General features: G+C 38.6%; 1 protein-coding gene across 3 annotated transcripts; it reads right to left on the bottom strand.

Annotated features, from left to right (window-relative positions):
* On the bottom strand, nt 331–19,054 carry LOC109849810 (B3 domain-containing protein Os07g0679700-like). Of its 3 annotated transcripts, XM_020419691.1 has the most exons (14): nt 18,721–18,912; nt 18,512–18,636; nt 15,226–15,307; nt 15,024–15,134; nt 14,633–14,899; nt 14,193–14,518; nt 13,961–14,057; nt 13,231–13,405; nt 11,894–11,970; nt 11,115–11,540; nt 10,967–11,016; nt 10,175–10,288; nt 8,297–8,364; nt 331–1,306 (listed from the first exon to the last, which is right to left on the bottom strand). In XM_020419691.1, the coding sequence occupies exons 2-14, from the start codon at nt 18,625–18,627 to the stop codon at nt 582–584; spliced, it is 2,634 nt and encodes an 877-aa protein (XP_020275280.1). In that variant the 5' UTR covers nt 18,628–18,636; nt 18,721–18,912; the 3' UTR covers nt 331–581. The 3 variants fall into 3 exon arrangements, with proteins under 3 accessions (XP_020275280.1, XP_020275279.1, XP_020275278.1); XM_020419690.1 differs by lacking the exon at nt 18,721–18,912 and adding an exon at nt 18,948–19,054 and having other exon boundaries at nt 14,193–14,899; XM_020419689.1 differs by having other exon boundaries at nt 14,193–14,899; nt 18,721–18,913.

Here is a 19,725-nt window from a genome sequence, read left to right as displayed (position 1 = left end):
GTCCAGGTTGTATATGTAACCAAATTATCTATGAAGCAATTTAATTGAGTCCACCTTTGGTTCTCACTTTATTAAAAACCTAAGAAGAGCTTTAAACAAATCAAATATATTTGACCATATATTAATTGCATTCCCTGGACATTCAATGATGTATTCATGAACAATTGAACCACCAGACTTGAACAAATAAACTTCTTACCTGCCAATTCACATGAAAAATAAACAGAAAACATTTATATGAGCAAAATAAAGACTTGCACAATTTCTAAGCCCACCAGCTAGGACTGATCACTGGATACTTAACACATGAAAACATCCTGACAGCAAAAAGAAAACAAGTACCAACCATTATATAACATCATAAAAAAATCCAACCAAACAATGAACACAACCTGTGGTAATCTATGAACCTGCTATAGCCTCACTAGCACAAATGAATATTCAATAAAGCCAGACATAACACACATATACCCACCAAGGGAAAGGCACAGGTGAAACCAGGGAAAAAAAGATAAGGATCGTGTAGTATTGTCATTCACAACAAATATGCCCATTTCCAAACCAAGACTATGCGTAAAGTTTCAAGATGCATCACTTTTCGCAGTTTCGGAGCAAATATGCCCTTCATCACCACTGCCCTCTTCATCAGGTGTCCTCTCCTCGCTCTCATCAACAGGCATTGCTTGTGGAACCGTAACTGAACTCGAGCTCACCTGCTGTTCACAGGTCAAACTCGTAAGTCCATTCTGCTTCAAATAATTCTCCAATGGGAGACTAGCCACATGAAGTAGGCTCATCATGCTAACCCTAGATGAAGACTGAAGCCCCTCTGGTTGGCAATTCAAATCTATCTTCCCTTTTCCTGTATCAATATCACCCACTACAGTGGCTTTTCCAGCGTCTATGCCCAATTCATTCTCCTTTTGGATACTACTCCCTTCAATTTCTTCTTTGGCTCCCCATGGAAGCATCAACCTTTTGTTGGCTTCAGCTTCTTCACGCTCAGACTGTCGCTTTTTCTTGCGAAGCATTAGGGTTTTAAACCGTCGTTTTACAGTTAAACACACATTACATGTACAATTTGGGTGGTGTTTTGGGCCTTTGCCACTGGGGGGCTGGATGCAAACAATGCAAGTGCAGCCTGGACGGTGCCTTGGGTGCTTGGTTGTAGTTGCAGAAGCTGAGACTGTGGCTTGATTTGTTGTGTCACCGATAGATGCAGCAGTGGCTAAGGCGTCGAGGCCGGATGCTTCAAAGTCTGGAGTGTTCTGCTTGGAGATTGATGGAGTTCTCATCATTTTTATTTCTGCATAATTTTTGGAAGGTATTAACTCAAAAAGGATCCAAGATGGTTGAAGAACGATCAAGCACAACTAATGAGCTTGATCACAAACTAGACCGTTCTAATACTGAACTACATACACTTAAATAGAGCTTGAACTTGGGTAAGTTGGTATCTATATTATGTAATGACACGTGTATGCCTCAAATTTCAAAGAACAGGTAAGAATAGTTACACAGACCTTTCAGAACTGCATTAAACCATACATATCAATTGAAAAGAGAGGTAATGACTTCTATGTTCACGAGGAAAGAATGGCCACCCTACTTTTTTTTCAATTTCAGAAAATCAAGCATCTGTATCAGGTCAGAGAAGATAACCTATCCTTGAGTTATTGTCCTTTGCAGTTTGCATTAACAATTTTAAGCAAATTAGATTCATAAGGAAGTGGGAAAGTAAAGGGATTGAAAATATTTCCAGTTAGGCAAGTGAAAGAAGAAGTGAAGAAAAAAAAGGAAACTTTTTATCTATATTTTACTTCTAGGTAGCTAGAAACGTTTCCTTCCACTTGTTATCCTCTCCTTTCCTTTTCTTTACACCATCACATTCTTGTTTCCATTCAGGTGGTTCTCTACAATGGAGAATGCACTAAAAACCCTCAAGTCCCTACCATGTACAAAATACTCCAATAAAATTGGGGCTTCTTTACCATCACATTCTTGTTTCCATTCAGGTGGTTCTCTACAATGGAGAATGCAGTAAGAACCCTCAAGTCCCTACCATGTACAAAATACTCCAATAAGATTGGGGCTTCTTTACTGATGCACTTTAGTCTGTAAATGAGGCAAGCATCTGTTGCAATGTGAAAAAACCTTCCCCTTCTCGTCCCACATCATGAATTATAAAAGACAGGTTGCGCACCTGCATCCTGTCGAAGAAGATTATGTATTTCTGTTGGGCTCAATTCATCCGGCACAGAACAAGAAGATCTGCAAACAGACCATACACGTCAATTTAAGTCAAGAGCAGTTAATTAATATACTTCAGTATCATTATTTGGAAGAAGTACGCTTAGTGGGAAGAAAATGTCTCTGAAAAAAAAGAGATAAAGCTAAGCTTGTGAGGAAATACCAGGACTTAAGAATAAAAAACACAATAAACAAGAAGGATAAAAAATAATTTCATTGGCTGAAAATTATCCTACAAAAAAGATAGTTTTGAATTCATGAAACTATTGCTGCTAAGTGGAGTTTAGTTTTGCATTCATGACTCTGTTATTGCTAATCGGAGTTGTACATTAAAGGGGCGGAGTTGTACATTAAAGGGGGGAAATCTGCAGGACAGAAGCATGTATTTGGCAAGCGAAAGTAGAAATAAAGGTTTCCAGCTAACATTTCTATAGAACATGGACAGGAAAATTGTATATATCTGCAATTTGTAGAGTTTGATCTTTAAAAATTTTAATCATCAGTGCAATAGTATAAATTTTTACATGAAAGTTACTATTTTCTGTTAGTTTATTTGTATTCTTTTTTTCTGTTCTTCAACCTCTAGTGGCTCATATAACAACTACCTGCAAACAAAAACAAAAGAAACCACCTGCTGAATCCTTAATCAAACATGAATCAAGAACACTGACCTAACTCTCATAATCAATGCCACCTGCCACTAAGCCAGAACAACATAGTGGACCAAATCAATGAGGAAACAAAGTGGGTCTTAGAGTGTGATTTTAGGCCAAAATGCTATATGGTGTGATTCCTGAGAATGACTCTTTTACTATTTATCTTGAAATCCTTTTCCACTAACAGCTACACAAACTCCTCTTTCGACCAAATTCTGAAACCCCTGCAATTTGCATATTGTGTCATCAAACATTCTTTTCCACCGAGTCCCTTAGCACTTCAAACAAAATAATGTCTTACTGTTTGTGACCTTAACTGCACCTTTTTTTCTAACCAACATCCACAAAAGTTGTTTTCCTTAGAAGATTCAATAGTATCAGTGAGGCTCACTCCTTATTGTCAGCCATCTCGTTTCGCATTTCCACTAAAAACTACACAAACTCCTCTTTCAATAACACCAAATTCTGAAACCCCTGCAATTTGCGTGTTATGTCTTCAACATTCTTTTCCACCAAGTACCTCAGCAATTTGACCAAAATCCTTACCATTGATGACCTCCGCTGCGCTTGTTCTTTTCTAATCAACATCCAGAAAAATTGTTTCCCTTAAGAAGATTCCATAGTATCAGTGAGGCTCACTTCTAACTGTCAGCCTTCTTGTTTCGCATTCCATGTTTCAAGTGTTCACCTCTGTTTGCTCTTTAATTATTAGACATCCTAGAAGACATGTCGAAATGCTAATTTTGTAAGATTTATAGATAAGGACATACTTCCTATATGTAAACTTTACAAAAAGTGTTGGCCTGCTTAATCACCAACCCCTTGAGACAAAAAATCAGAAGAAATGCATTCTCTCACCAATACTTGCCCCTTTCTCTCTCTCTCCAATCAATCAAGAAGAGAGAATAGATTCATATACATGTATTCCTCCTGTTTCAACTTTGTAGCCCGCAAAAGCAGAAAGGGAAGAAAAGAAAACAGTTGATAATACAAACCCTAACCCTATTAGGAGATCTCTTGGGCTTATATAGGCCCTACACAACTTACACATAACCCCTTACAAATATTACTAATGTCAACACTCCTCCTCAAGATGGGCGAAAGATATCCACTAAGCCCATCTTGTCACATCCTCTAATCATGTCTAATGAGCTAAGTCCTTTAGTCAGACAATCTGCTGCCTGGTCCTTAGTTGAAACATGACTTAGCTCTAGTAGTCCACTATCCAACTTCTCTTTGATGAAGAACCTATCGATCTCGATGTGTTTGGTTCTATCATGCTGCACTGGGTTGTTGGCGATACTGATAGCTGACTTGTTGTCACACCATAACTTTATCTTAGCTCCTTGATCCAGCTTCAGCTCAACCAGCATACTCTTCAACCATAACAACTCAGCAACTCCTAAGGCCATAGCTCTATAATCTGCCTCAGCTGTCGATCTCGCCACCACAGACTGTTTCCACCACCGATTGCTTCTTGCTCTTCCACGAGACTAAGTTGCCTCCTACAAAGATGCAGTATCCCGAGGTGGACCTCCTGTCATTAGCACAGCTAGCCCAATCAGAGTCACAATAACCCTCGATGCTCACATGTCCATTTTTCCTGAATATCAGTCCCTTTCCAGGGGCACTCTTCAGATATCTCAGAATCTGGTACACAGCGTCCATATGACCCTTCCTTGGATCATGCATGTAGCGGCTCACCACGCTCACTGCAAAAGAGATATCGGGACGTGTGTGACTCAGATAGATCAACCTCCCTACCAGCCTTTGGTATCTGTCACGATCAACTGGTTCTCCAGCCTCAGCACCCAGCTTGAACTTCTGGTCGATCGGTGTAGTTGCAGGTTTACACCCTAACATCCCTGTCTCTTTAAGAAGATCCAGTGCATACTTTCTCTGGGATAAGACAATCCCCTCCGCTCCGCGAGCTATTTCTATTCCAAGAAAGTATCGAAGCAAGCCAAGATCTTTCACCTCGAACTCCTTACCCAGTCTCACTTTGAGTTTGGCAATCTCCTCCTCATCATCCCCTGTAATGATCATATCATCCACATATACCGCAAGCACAGTGATGTAACCTTCATTTCGTCGGAAGAACACGGTATGATCAGCGTTAATCTGCCGGTATCCCATACCTATCATAGCCCGCCTAAATCTGTCGAACCAAGCACGAGGAGATTGTTTCAGGCCATATAGAGACTTCTTCAATCTGCAGACCTTGCCCACTGTCTGTTCTGTGTTGAATCCTGGCGGAATTTCCATGTATACCTCTTCCACCAGATCTCCATGAAGAAATGCATTCTTCACATCTAATTGGTGTAGCTTCCATCCACCATTTACTGCCAGAGAGATCAAGGTTCGAACAGTGCTCATCTTCGCTACTGGTGCAAAAGTCTCATCATAGTCGATGCCGTATGTCTGACTATATCCTTTTGCCACCAGACGAGCTTTGTAGCGCTCAACCTGTCCATCTGGATTCTGCTTCACAGTGAAGACCCACTTGCATCCAACTGCTCTCTTCCCTTTTGGTAGTTTTACTAACTCCCAAGTGCGGTTCTTCTCAAGGGCCCTTAGCTCTTCGTGCATAGCAGCTTTCCATTTCTGGTCCTTCTTTGCAACCTGCCAATTGTTAGGAATAGTAACAGAGTCCAGAGATGCAATGAATGCTCCATGTGCAGGGTGGATGTTAGAATATGATACAAACTGAGCAAGATCCCAACCATATCTATCGGGAGGATTTCCCGCATTACTGCGAGTAGTCCTCCGTACAGTTATTGGTGTGGGAGGAATAGGAAGAGAAATGGAGTCACCTTGAGAGGAATCTTGTGGTGGTGTAGGTGTCTCAGGAGTCGGGGCAGGCGTTGGCAAGGGACTTGGCACCAGTGGCACTGTAGGTACTGTTGGTACTGTTCCCGCAATTTGTTTCCCCTTCCTACTATAGGTAAGTAGTTCTCCCTGAGCCGTTGGCCTAACACCTCTTGTCTCAATCTCCTCGTCGTCTTCATTCACTTGCTCCTCCTCAACCAAGTCTCCTTCCCAAGGAATCGTTACAGAAATTGATTTTTCCGATCTCTCACCATTCTCAGACATTGATTTCTCCACATTCTCCTCCTCTCGCCGCATACTTCCAGTATTAGGCGAGTTATCAACGGATGAAGTTACCTTCCGGGTGTAATATGGCTCGAGTTCTCGAAAGTGCACATCCATACTCACAAACAACCTTTTCTCCACCGGGCTCCAGCAAACATAGCCCTTCTGAGTAGCAGAATATCCCACAAAAATACATTTCACCGCTCTAGGGGCAAGCTTCCCGACTGATGGCCTGTTGTCTTTCACAAAGCACACACAGCCAAACACCTTGAGTGGAAGAAGCCCACCATTATCTCCCTTCAACAACTCACACGGAGACTTCCAATCCAGCACTCTCGAGGGCATTCTGTTGATTAGTGCTGCCGCGGTCAACACTGCTTGTCCCCATAATGTTTCTGGGACATTCATAGAGATCATCATACTTCTAGCAACCTCTAAAAGATGTCTATTCTTTCTTTCAGCTACTCCATTTTGAGCAGGTGTGTATGGACACGTAGTCTGGTGTTGTATTCCCTGAGCTGACAAGTATTCCCCAAACGTTTTGTTAGTATACTCTGTCCCATTATCAGATCTTAATACCTTCACCACAGCGCCGTATTGAGTCTGAGCATACCTATGAAAATTTTGAAAGCAACTAAACACTTCACTCTTATTTTTCATCAGGTACAACCAAGTAACGCGGGAGAAACAATCAATAAAAGTAACAAAATACTTGTATCCATTCATAGAACTTGTAGAACAAGGTCCCCAAACATCTGAATGTATCAGTTCGAATACACGAGAACTCCTATGACCAGAACTTACGTAAGAACTTCTAGTAAGTTTTCCAAGCTCACATGCATCACATACAAGGTGCTGCTTATTTGCTTTCTCAAATAGAGATGGATACAACCTACTTAAAACATTAAAAGATGAGTGTCCCAAACGCTGGTGATGAAGCATCAACACACTCTCAGCACTCATCTCAGATCCTACTTCTGCTCTCTCTATCATTGACACCAATGCTGAATCCAGTCCTTCACGATCCAGATACCACAGTCCACTACGCCATGTGCCAGTCCCAAGTCTCCGCCCTGTCCCCTTCTCCTGGAAGATCACCTTGGGAATATCAAAGGAAACAATGCATTTTAGTTGAAGGATGATAGCACTAATGGATAAAAGGTTGACTGGAAAGGAAGGAGCATGCAAAACATTGGACAAAGTTACTGAACCAGTACAATCAACTATACCCTTACCAACCACAGGCTGAAATGTACCATCAGCTGTTTGAATACTATCAGGCGATGCTAGGTGAGTATATGATGAGAACTCACTAGCATTACCTGTCACATGTCGAGACGCACCGGAGTCGACTATCCATTCTGATGATTTGTCGGAAGATATGGAAGCAAGAGCATGTATGTCATCAGTACCTTTGGTCGGATGAGCATAGGTAGCAGTGTTGCCTCTGACGAAGAATGATGTGGATGCCTCCTCTGTCCCACTCCTCCTGTCTCCATCCCCTGCTACTTGCTGCTTTCTCCTGAGTATCGCCAGGAGCGCCTGATCCTCCTCAGTAAAGATCACCTCAGCTTCTTCTCCTCCTTCTGCTATCATCAGATTCGCCCGGTTGCCTGCTCCCCTTCCACCTCGTCGACCCCCACGGCCACGACCACGCCCTCCGAACTGTCCACGTCCACCCGAATCTCCTAAGCAAATTAGATTCATAAGGAAGCGGGAAAGTAAAGGGATTGAAAATATTTCCAGTTAGGCAAGTGAAAGAAGAAGTGAAGAAAAAAAAGGAAACTTTTTATCTATATTTTACTTCTAGGTAGCTAGAAACGTTTCCTTCCACTTGTTATCCTCTCCTTTCCTTTTCTTTACACCATCACATTCTTGTTTCCATTCAGGTGGTTCTCTACAATGGAGAATGCACTAAAAACCCTCAAGTCCCTACCATGTACAAAATACTTCAATAAAATTGGGGCTTCTTTACCATCACATTCTTGTTTCCATTCAGGTGGTTCTCTACAATGGAGAATGCACTAAAAACCCTCAAGTCCCTACCATGTACAAAATACTTCAATAAAATTGGGGCTTCTTTACCATCACATTCTTGTTTCCATTCAGGTGGTTCTCTACAATGGAGAATGCAGTAAGAACCCTCAAGTCCCTACCATGTACAAAATACTCCAATAAGATTGGGGCTTCTTTACTGATGCACTTTAGTCTGTAAATGAGGCAAGCATCTGTTGCCATGTGAAAAAACCTTCCCCTTCTCGTCCCACATCATGAATTATAAAAGACAGGTTGCGCACCTGCATCCTGTCGAAGAAGATTATGTATTTCTGTTGGGCTCAATTCATCCGGCACAGAACAAGAAGATCTGCAAACAGACCATACACGTCAATTAAGTCAAGAGCAGTTAATTAATATACTTCAGTATCATTATTCGGAAGAAGTACGCTTAGTGGGAAGAAAATGTCTGAAAAAAAAAAGATAAAGCTAAGCTTGTGAGGACATACCAGGAATTAAGAATAAAAAACACAATAAACAAGAAGGATAAAAAAATAATTTCATTGGCTGAAAATTATCCTACAAAAAAAATAGTTTTGAATTCATAAAAGTTTTGAATTCATGAAACTGTTGCTGCTATGTGGAGTTTAGTTTTGCATTCATGACTCTGTTACTGCTAGTCGGAGTTGTACATTAAAGGGGGGAAATCTGCAGGACAGAAGCATGTATTTGGCAAGCGAAAGTAGAAATCAAGGTTTCCAGCTAACAGTTCTATAGAACATGGACAGGAAAATTGTATATATCTGCAATTTGTAGAGTTTGATCTTTAAAAATTTTAATCATCAGTGCAATAGTATAAATTTTTACATGAAAGTTAATATTTTCTGTTAGTTTATTTGTATTCTCTTTTCTGTTCTTCAACCTCTAGTGGCTCATATAACAACTACCTGCAAACAAAAACAAAAGAAACCACCTGCTGAATCCTTAATCAAACATGAATCAAGAACACTGACCTGACTCTCATAATCAATGCCACCTGCCACTAAGCCAGAACAACATAGTGGACCAAATCAATGAGGAAACAAACTGGGTCTTAAGTGTGATTTTAGGCCAAAATGCTATATGGTGTGATTCCTGAGAATGACTCTTTTACTATTTATCTTGAAATCCTTTTCCACTAACAGCTACACAAACTCCTCTTTCGACCAAATTCTGAAACCCCTGCAATTTGCATATTGTGTCATCAAACATTCTTTTCCACCGAGTCCCTTAGCACTTCAAACAAAATAATGTCTTACTGTTTGTGACCTTAACTGCACTTTTTTTCCCTAACCAATATCCACAAAAGTTGTTTTCCTTAGAAGATTCAATAGTATCAGTGAGGCTCACTCCTTATTGTCAGCCATCTCGTTTCGCATTTCCACTAAAAACTACACAAACTCCTCTTTCAATAACACCAAATTCTGAAACCCCTGCAATTTGCGTGTTATGTCTTCAACATTCTTTTCCACCAAGTACCTCAGCAATTTGACCAAAATCCTTACCATTGATGACCTCCGCTGCGCTTGTTCTTTTCTAATCAACATCCAGAAAAATTGTTTCCCTTAAGAAGATTCCATAGTATCAGTGAGGCTCACTTCTAACTGTCAGCCTTCTTGTTTCGCATTCCATGTTTGAAGTGTTCACCTCTGTTTGCTCTTTAATTATTAGACATCCTAGAAGACATGTCGAAATGCTAATTTTGTAAGATTTATAGATAAGGACATACTTCCTATATGTAAACTTTACAAAAAGTGTTGGCCTGCTTAATCACCGGGGGGGCTAGGGTTTAGAGGATGGCTCTGATACCAAGTTGATAATACAAACCCTAACCCTATTAGGAGATCTCTTGGGCTTATATAGGCCCTACACAACTTACACATAACCCCTTACAAATATTACTAATGTCAACAAAAACATTGACGTTCAATTACCATGGTGAGACTCAAAAAGATAGTTTGAAGAACAACTACTACAAGTCTCTTTATGCGGGAAACAGCTTTTAAATAGTTAGTGCAAAACACAATACACGTAGAATCATAATCAAGAAAATCAAATTGCACATATTCGCACCTAAACAAGAAATCATGATTGATATCACATGAAAGGTTAAGCAAGTCTTGCAGAAACAAAAAGCTAACCTTCTCGGGTCACATGTGTTGTCAGCACACGTCCAGTTTGAAGGAACAAGAACATCCACAGGCAAACGACGCCATTTGAAGCAATCATCACATTGAATCCATTGATCTTGTTCCCTGATAATATACTCTCAGTTATTCAACATTAAATCAAAATAAAACTGAGAATATTAGTTATCGAGAATGTTAGATTTCTGCAAAACCAAATTTGTGTATGTAATTAGAAATTTATAGTCTAAATTCAAATGAACATTTAGCTTTGAACTCCAAACTTCAAATCAAGCACTTGCATTGTTTTTATTGAATTTTGACTAAATCCTTAATACTAACTTGCTCAAGGAAAAAAAAGGAGAAGGAAAAAAGAAGGGAAATCAACCATTTATATTTGCAGTAATTCAGTAACATTTTTCTATTTCTGGGAATGATGTGATATGAATCAAGTCATTGCACTATGAATTTCAGTTTGACATCAGCTTAACCCCTTCAAGTCAAGCACATATAAGTTTTCTACCAAGTATACAAATCACATGTAAGATTGTGACATTTTCAATAAAGTGTACCTAGGAAAACTTTCCCTTTTTTGTGCTTTTATGTCACAAGCTGCGCATAATTTATATATATGAATGCCAATTTCCAGAGTAAAATATATGACTAGAAATATATGAAGAAATAGTACTATGATTTAAGATAAATACACACATTATTATTCATGCTCATATATACTCACTCATATGTATCCTTAATGTGAAATTTTACACAATAAATAATTAAATTATGAAAGACCATTGTCCTTACCCAGATAATTGGGCTGTGAAAATTGTTCTCTTGCCAAAAACTGGGGGTTCCTGCAGATACATAGTAATGTTTCAAATGGAAGAATTAGCTGCATGAAGTACGGCATAAGAAATGCAGTAAAAATAACCAGATGTCTATAAATGTTCACCTCGTATTCTTCAAACTCCTGATCCTCGATCATTACAACACTAGGTTTGGCACTTGGAGGTGGGCGCAGCAAGTCTTGTGCCTCCTCCCATGAAAGCTTCAGTTCTAAAGCGTCATCGTTATCCATATGTAGCCTCTTGCTTTTGCCACCAATATTACGGCTTCTTTTCTTCTCTTGAGCCAGTGAAGGCTGCAACAGGAATCCGTCATTTGACCTGCCTCCATGAGTGTCTGTCTTTTGCCAACTAACATCACTGTCAGCTAAATTCAAATGTTCAGAAAAATAGCTCAAGCGCGGAGCCGCAGTTCCCTTCAGTGACTGAAGAAGTCCAGAGTAACCACTTACTATAGATAGGTTCTCAGTAACACCCGAAAAGAAAGTTTCATTGCCAAGACCAGCATTAGCAATTGCAGATATCTGAGAATCCTGCCGGACGTTTATAACATTAATAAAATCACAACTAAAGCAGTATTTTAGGTTGACCGCGCTGATGCCTACTAAAATATGCATAGTATAGATTAATCTCTATTGATACAAGGAATAATCCAAATTACAGGAAATGGTTCTGACAACAACAGAAATTTACAGAGTGGGTGCATGATACAAGGAATAATCCAAATTACAGGAAATGGTTCTGACAACAACAGAAATTTACAGAGTGGGTGCATGTTGTTGACCAAGTAGAAAAAGATTTCAGGGAGGTTCTTTACCTGCAAAGGCACAGAGTTAGTCGCCTTTCGAAATCCCATAATGAAAAAGATTTCAGGGAGGTTCTTTACCTGCAAAGGCACAGAGTTAGTCGCCTTTCGAAATCCCATAATGAGTTTTCCTTCAGGATCCATCCGACTGAAAGTTACTGTAAGACAGAGGCCCCCAAAAGGAGAATAAATCACTCATTTTTAATTTTCTCTGTCAATGCTAAACATACCAAAATAAGCACACGCAAGGATGAAAATTACTGTACAATAAGGTTAAAGAAAATAGGCATTTCAAAACTCGTGTCCTGCAAGAAGCATGAAAACATTAAACAAAGTGTGAGGAAACATAATGCACGCCTAAATAACTGATACCAGCTATAGACAACTTTGGAAAATGATTAGTACTTCCAGTGTTCAATCACTTCATCCATTAACTATAATACAAAATCCTCAATCCTTATGTATACACATTCTAGTGCCAATTGTTTTCATCCAAAAGACCGTTTCGATCTCCAAACGATGTCAAAAGATGTTGATACATCCATTCAGACCCATGTATGTTCAAAGAGTTGACTAATAAAACATGAATCAAGCATGATTTACATATGATAATTGCAAATAGATCTTTTTTGTACTTCTCTACAGACAAAGGTTTATGAGGTTGAGATAGAACCTGGTTTCAAAGCAGAGACTGTAAAATACAAAACATGTGATTTATTTACCATGGAAGTACATTCTATAGTGCAATAGTACATCAGAATTTGTAGGAAGGTTACATGATCTTCTACTTATAATTCCCGACCCTACTAATCCCAAACAAATTTTCCAAAAAATTCTCTAAATAAATAAAAACAGAATACACACACTAATTGTTAGTATGAGTCTTACATGTTGGAAAAGCATGGGTGAGGCTTATGTGGGCAATAGGCATGTATTCACATTAAAGCTGCTATTATGAATGCACACATAGTTTTCCAAAGCGCTATATAGAAGAATACATGTGATGGTACTACACATTCCATTTCTCTGCATGCCAAGTCATTTCTCTTTAAAAAATTGTAGAGTGTGCAATGCCCAACCATACATGAGAAGCCATCCAGCAGGTGAATACATGTGATGCTACTTGTTTTACCTATAGAAAAGTTTTAACTCATATAAGTAAGACATTTTGGACTGTATAAGCATTGATGACCAATTGAATAGAAGGTAAAGATCTTTGACTCGATAATATGTTTGGATATTCTGATAGACAGGTCAGACCATAGGGAAGCTAGAAATTAGTTCACTGAATTCTGAGAAAAAACAGAAGGAATGTGCATCATCAGGTTACAGATTAAAGACTATAACTGGTCATGGCTGCCGTGATAAGGAATAACCAGGTACAGTTTTCCACTCTTAGTGATGGGGATTCTCATTACCTGTATCACCAGCTTGCAATTGCAGGGACTGTATACATGGAGTAACACCCTCCAGAACATACATTCTGCTGTTATTATTTGGCCAAAATCTAAACTGGAAATGCCACTCTTTTCCCTTAGCATCTTGAATCTTTAATGGAAGACCTTCTGGTTGAGAAATTGGAGGGAAATAGGCCTGCAAAAGAAACTTAAATAAAACGCACTAACGAAGGAAAGGAAACGAGAAACAGAAATGTGTTGTTTCCCACATCTGAGCTTCACAAACAAATCAGCCATCTTGCACTCATGGTGTAAAGGCGAGAAAATGTTGTTTCCCACATCTGAGCTTCACAAACAAATCAGCCATCTTGCACTCATGGTGTAAAGGCGAGAAAAAGAGTAATATAACAATAGCCAAGAACAAACAAATCAGCCATCTTGCACTCATGGTGTAAAGGCGAGAAAAAGAGTAATATAACAATAGCCAAGACAAACACACTGCTAAAACAACAAAACTCAATGCCACATTTTGCAACTGCACAGTCTGATGGGCAACGAACAGTGCATTGCATAGTGCATACAAGTGTTTAAGCAGAAAACAAGTCGATCATGATAGAAAATCTAATTCCATGCATTCATCAATTTGCTTTGAGCAAGAACAATGTATCCTTTTTAACAACATGCAGCATGCTGTACAAGCAAAGGCTGAAGGGTAAGCACAAGGAACCACATAATAAAGGATGAGAATTACCTCTGCACATGCCTTAGGAAGAACTAAACGACCAATCCTCCCAGCATCACTTGCACTCAAAACTTTCTCAAATAGTGGAACGATGGTTGAATTAGAACTTCAAGATTGGAATTTGAAATTAAGGAAATCAATGTATGGCATATATTGAAATGCAATGGTATGAAATAACAGAAAATCAATTGAAAATCACACCATTCCAGGTCCAGTTACAATATGAATTTAGATTGGATACTCTCCAGATATTTGCTGTAGTTCTTGATCTGTGATCCTAGGCCAGTAACGTGGAAGTAACTGATTCCGTCCCCTACCTTCAGCAGGGGGTCTTGCGACACGCATATTTGAAAGCATCTCCTTTGATGCCTCTGAAGAAAATGTTTGGCCTGTTTTGGATGGCTTGGGAAGAAGATGGCGGGCCCTTTGCGCTTGCTGCAAAGCAGATAGTGATCTACTTTGATCCCTTCCATCTTCAACTCCACTAGATGGGCGAATTCCAGTACTAAGAGCAGGTTCCATAGTGGTTCTTTGGTTTGAATTCCCCAAGCTGATATTCAAACAAGCCTGCGTGAGTGATTCACATAGCATGTTATCCTTCATAACATCTTTACCATAATCTCGTTGGGAAACTTGAGATGATGCAATATGAGCTTGATTTGAAATATGTGCATTTCCCACCTTCCCTGCATGAAATGCCATTTGCTCTCTTTTAATATGCCCAAAAGATCCACTTAAGCTTTCTCTTCGGCCCAGAAGCATATTGTTTTGTCCGTTAACCTCCATGTTTTTGCCTAACTGAATGGCCTTGCCCTTGCTAATTACATCCTCGTCCACTCGTACGTTGGAGTCTTCATTTGCCTTCTCGTCTTTTAGACTTCTACCTGCTAGAGAGAGAACTCTTTGACTGGATTGAGGCAAAAATTCTTGAATGGTTTCACTTGGAATCTGCATAAAAGTCTTAAACGGATGAGACCTTTCTTCCTTCTACCTCTCAATGTGTGCATGCGCACATAAGTGGACTATAATCCATTTGTTAAATGTATTTACAAACACATGAAAACTGGCTTACAAAAGAAAGTCCAGAAAGTCCAGAATTCTTCATGCAGCTAATACACTGGACTCCTCCGCCATCTAGTAGTTCGAATAAAGATTTGGAAGCAATACATCCACAATGAAGCCGCTGCATTATTCCAATAAGTACTAATTTACATGGAAAAAGTGGTAGGAAGAAAGGAAACTAAAAAAGAAGTGTTACAAAGCCACCGTCTTACCTTGCCACACAAAAGGCACTCCCTCCAGCCAGACTCTTTCTGGTGAAACAAGTCGCAGAAAACTGATTGCTCATATGCCATTCTGAATCAAACAGAGCAACATTTAAGCAACAGATGGAGTAAGATAAAATCAATAGAAATTATATTGCAAGAGACTAAGCTCATAAAATATTTTTAAGGAAGAACTTATGTAATGGTCAAGCAAAAAAATATCATTTTATTAGGTGTCCATTTGTTTCCCTTCTGCTATTTAAGAGCATGGAGGCAGTAGCCTACTAAAGTCAGCATCCAGCGAGACATCCACAATACGCTAATATACCAGTTCCAAGCCAAAAGTTTAACCCATTAAGTCCACGACCCGATCATACATATAATTTATCAAGAAGTTACCATGTCACTATCTGTGGGCTATCTCACCAACTTCCCCCCTTGTGCTTTTCCGCATTGTAGAGTTTGTCTCTAAAACAATTCCTAAAAGGAAAGAAATTTAGTAGTTTGTTTATAGAACAACCCTGATGACTCGACTCCGTGGAGTGAAATCACTGGCATGAGAGATGAGGATGTCTCAATTGAAGTTTGTACTCCAATAACTTTTTAGAATTTGCCATCTCGAAGGATATTATTTTGAACTCATTTGGTCCAAATCCGAAATTTGAAAAGTGGAACTTAAAAGCCTCAATTTTTAAGGTTTCCATCAGCTCAATTTCCTAGAAAGTATTAAATGAAAGGGGGCTATGAAAGAGTTTGGGGAGGGGCAAGTCGGGTTTGTCTGGAGGTTCTAGAGGTGATGTTGATTGGCATTACGTTGATTGGTGTAGAGTCATATTTATTGGCAACATGAAGACAGCCTGCAGGAGGGGGAAGTGATTGCCAGTTTGAGGGTGAAAAGAGAGTGAGAACCAGAAAGAAGTGAAGGGGATTCTGGATCAAGGTTTGTTTTGTTACCAATTGATATAGAGCAGAAAAGGGAAAAAGATGGAAGGAGGAAAAAGGGAAGAAATTAGGGTTTGAGCAGGAATATTAATTCAATAACAATTAGGCATCAAAATCTATATTCATTCATCAACTTGAGTACATTATTATTATACATTCTGCCCCTAATTGTTATGGTGGGAAAGTGACTTCTATCCAGAGAGGAATAGTCATGTAATATTTATACTAGAAGAAGTAGGATATAGTTACATATTTCTTAATATGGGACAAAAACATTTTTTCTAAATTTCTTAATAAAGTAACCACTTTGATACTCTCCTCAAGATGGAGCATGTATATCAAATATTTTTTCTAAATTTCTTAATAAAGTAACCACTTTGATACTCTCCTCAAGATGGAGCATGTATATCAAATCATGTCCAATAATTACATAAAAGCGTAACCACTTTGATACTCTCCTCAAGATGGAGCATGTATATCAAATCATGTCCAATAATTACATAAAAGCAAAAAATTCTAGATAATATCAAGCGAACCATTTGACCTAACAAAAGAAGTGACCATCTTCTTGATCTGCACCAAGTAGTTACCTCCCTCTAGTCCTCGACAACAGTAGCAACAACTAGTAGTGATCTAAAAGTCTAGCATATCTTGTTATTAGAGAGAGAGACAAACATGCAAAATTGCTGTCATAGAGGTAGATATTAGGATCTCTGACATGGAAACAGAGAGTAGGTCGCAATATGGAGACAGCCAATAAAACCTTCAACATGAAGATAGATAGCAGGATGTCAAACATGAAGATAGTAAAGTCTCATTGGAGACATACAGTAGAATATACGACATGGAGACAGACAATGGAATCTCCAACATGGAGACAACAGACAAATTGAAGAGTCTTTTGTGTTTCAATATTATTATTATAAACCTGATGATCTAGTTGCATGGAAATGAGTATGGGTGCGGGTATGGAACATGTCAATTTTGTAATATGCAAGGTACAGGGACACGGCTACACACACGTACACACATATATATATAGAAATTAATGATTTATGTAAGATCACTATTGTTTGTCAATTCATGTGTTACTATAATTAAAATTCATATCCTACTTTTAAGTCTTTTTTAATATGTTGATTATTATAAATTGGAAACAACTTGGTTTTGAACTATACACCCAATCGACCCTTTAAAATCATAGTTTTAAACTTGGATATGAGCTGAAACAAACCCGACACATGTCTAATGAGTTTCAAGAAACATATATGAAGTGTAGGATGTACGTCCAAGAAGTGTTGACAAGTGTATGCATATACCCAAGGAGTGTCCATGAAGTTTGGAGACAGGGATGTGTCGGGTAGAGGTACGGCTCATGATAGAAGTGCCCGGGTAACATAGATGATTATGTATTGGAAGTTTGGTACTATTATAACGAACGAAAGGTACAGATATACATGAGTGCTTTTATCCTAATTTATATTTTATGTTTTTTATATATATGAAATTAGATTCAATTTCCATATTTTCCCCTATTTTATATTTAGCACTACACAAAAAAGGATTATACTTCTTAGTGTTTATAAGAATATCCTGTAGGTGTTGCCTTGAAAACTAATTATTTTTATGGAAATTTCTTTTTCACCTCAGTACATTTTCAAACATGTGATCTCCTGCAAGTCGAGGAATCAATGGTGAAAAGAGGGTGGAGGGAGTGATATGTTGAAAAATGCCACATGGAGTTTGTCTTCTTTATTTCTCATAGATTATTATCATGTTCATGAACTTGGGGGATGTTGATGTGGAATAAGACTGACTTTCTGAATCTAACGTTGAGTTTATATTTTAAAATTTTTCACTCTATATATTAGGAGCAATTAAATCTTAAAATAGTGTTATTGAGATAATGTAAACTTTTTTCTCAAATAACTAGTTTTTTTTTACAGAGATATCATGATTTATCGAAAGAATTTTAATCTTTAATTAGATAATTAATTTCGCTTAACGTTTCTCTTATGCTATAATGATAATCGGTCATTAGTAACGGAAATTATCTATTCAGAGTACCATAAGTTATTACTTTTCATATTTTCAATTGATTTTTTTTATCTTTTTAATATGAGGTATCAAAGAAATAACAACATTTGTACAATAAGATGATTGTAATTTGAGTTTGTTTTTATAACAATGATAGAAATCCCCAAAAATATCACAAATAGACCCACGTACTCCGTAAAAAATATTGCGGAAAATTAGCCTAAAAATCAGACAAAAATTGATCTATATAAAGAAAACTCGATATGTTTAGCGAGATAAGGATCTCAGATTCACAAAAAGACGCAAATTTTCATACCCGCACTTATCGCAGAGCGTAGCGAATCCGCCCGATCTCAGCGCCCAGCCCCTCCTCCAATCCTCGGCGGACAACGTGGCACCGCATCCACCGTTCATGCACCGCTTCGAAGTCATCGAGATCGTCTAAATTCCATCAAAAGGAATCAATAAAAAAAATGGATAAGCCCTAAAAATAGAGAAACAGCTAACATCTTGCGCACAACTAACCTTCGAAGATTTCTAATGCGATCGGCGATCGAAGAGAGAAGGAATCGACATGAAAAATTTTGAATAGAAAGAGGAAGAGAAAGAGGAGAGAGAAAATAGAAAGGGGGAGGTCAAATGCATGCACGATGCTTGAAGGCACAGCTTTCTTGCTATAGAAAAATAAAATAAAAAGGAAAGTAGAATTCCTCTTTGTTTTAAATAAGAAATGGTGATAAAATAGAGCTTACCGTTTGATGGTGAAGATGGCGGTGAGGTTACCGCTTTTTCTCATCCGGTGAACTCGAGCGACTTGGGTCCGGTAGTCAAAGACAGAGTACGGTTGCCTTCAGAGAAGACAGTAATTTCTAAAGCCACGTTCTGAAGGTCGATTGTCAGTCAGAGACTGGGGTCGGTCCCAGATGAAAGTATAAGGTTATTTGCATATATAGCCCTTACGGGGAGGATATTTGTAAAACTATCCTAAATCTTAGCATTTGCAAAAGTAACACTAAATCGTCAATTTTTGGGAGAACCCCCAAATCAATTAATCATCAACTTTTTTTTATACGGGAATCAAAACCATGACCATGGAAGCCATATTGGAACCTTCCATCCATCCAAGGTGATCCATGGTTCCTCAACTAATCATCAACTTGATAAGCAAATATCTAATTATTTTGTCTGTTGATGTATGGAATCACACAATCAAATGAAAGTGGATTAAGGTTACAGAGGTCCTCTCACTCTCTAAATGTCTAGTCCTTGGGCAAGTTGTACTTCCCTGTACAAGTAACAGATTGTTAGAGGGCGGGGTGTGATTACCCGGTTGTTCATCCGACGATCAAGTTAGTGGGTGGCTTACGAGGAGAAGTAATATGAACGGTAGTAGTTCTTAAGTTCAGAGAATAGTGGGAAAAAACTTACCCTGTAATGAAAAATAGTTTTTTCCTTTTATAGTAATGGAATGATTTTAAGATGGTATATTTAGCCGGGCATAGACTTGCGACCAAGGCAGCTTCAACTTTA

This window comes from Asparagus officinalis, chromosome 7 (genome assembly GCF_001876935.1).
Source record: "Asparagus officinalis chromosome 7, Aspof.V1, whole genome shotgun sequence".
Lineage (NCBI taxonomy): Eukaryota > Viridiplantae > Streptophyta > Magnoliopsida > Asparagales > Asparagaceae > Asparagus > Asparagus officinalis.
The sequence above is the reverse complement of the archived record's forward strand: the minus strand, read 5'-3'. Positions and strand labels throughout refer to the sequence as shown.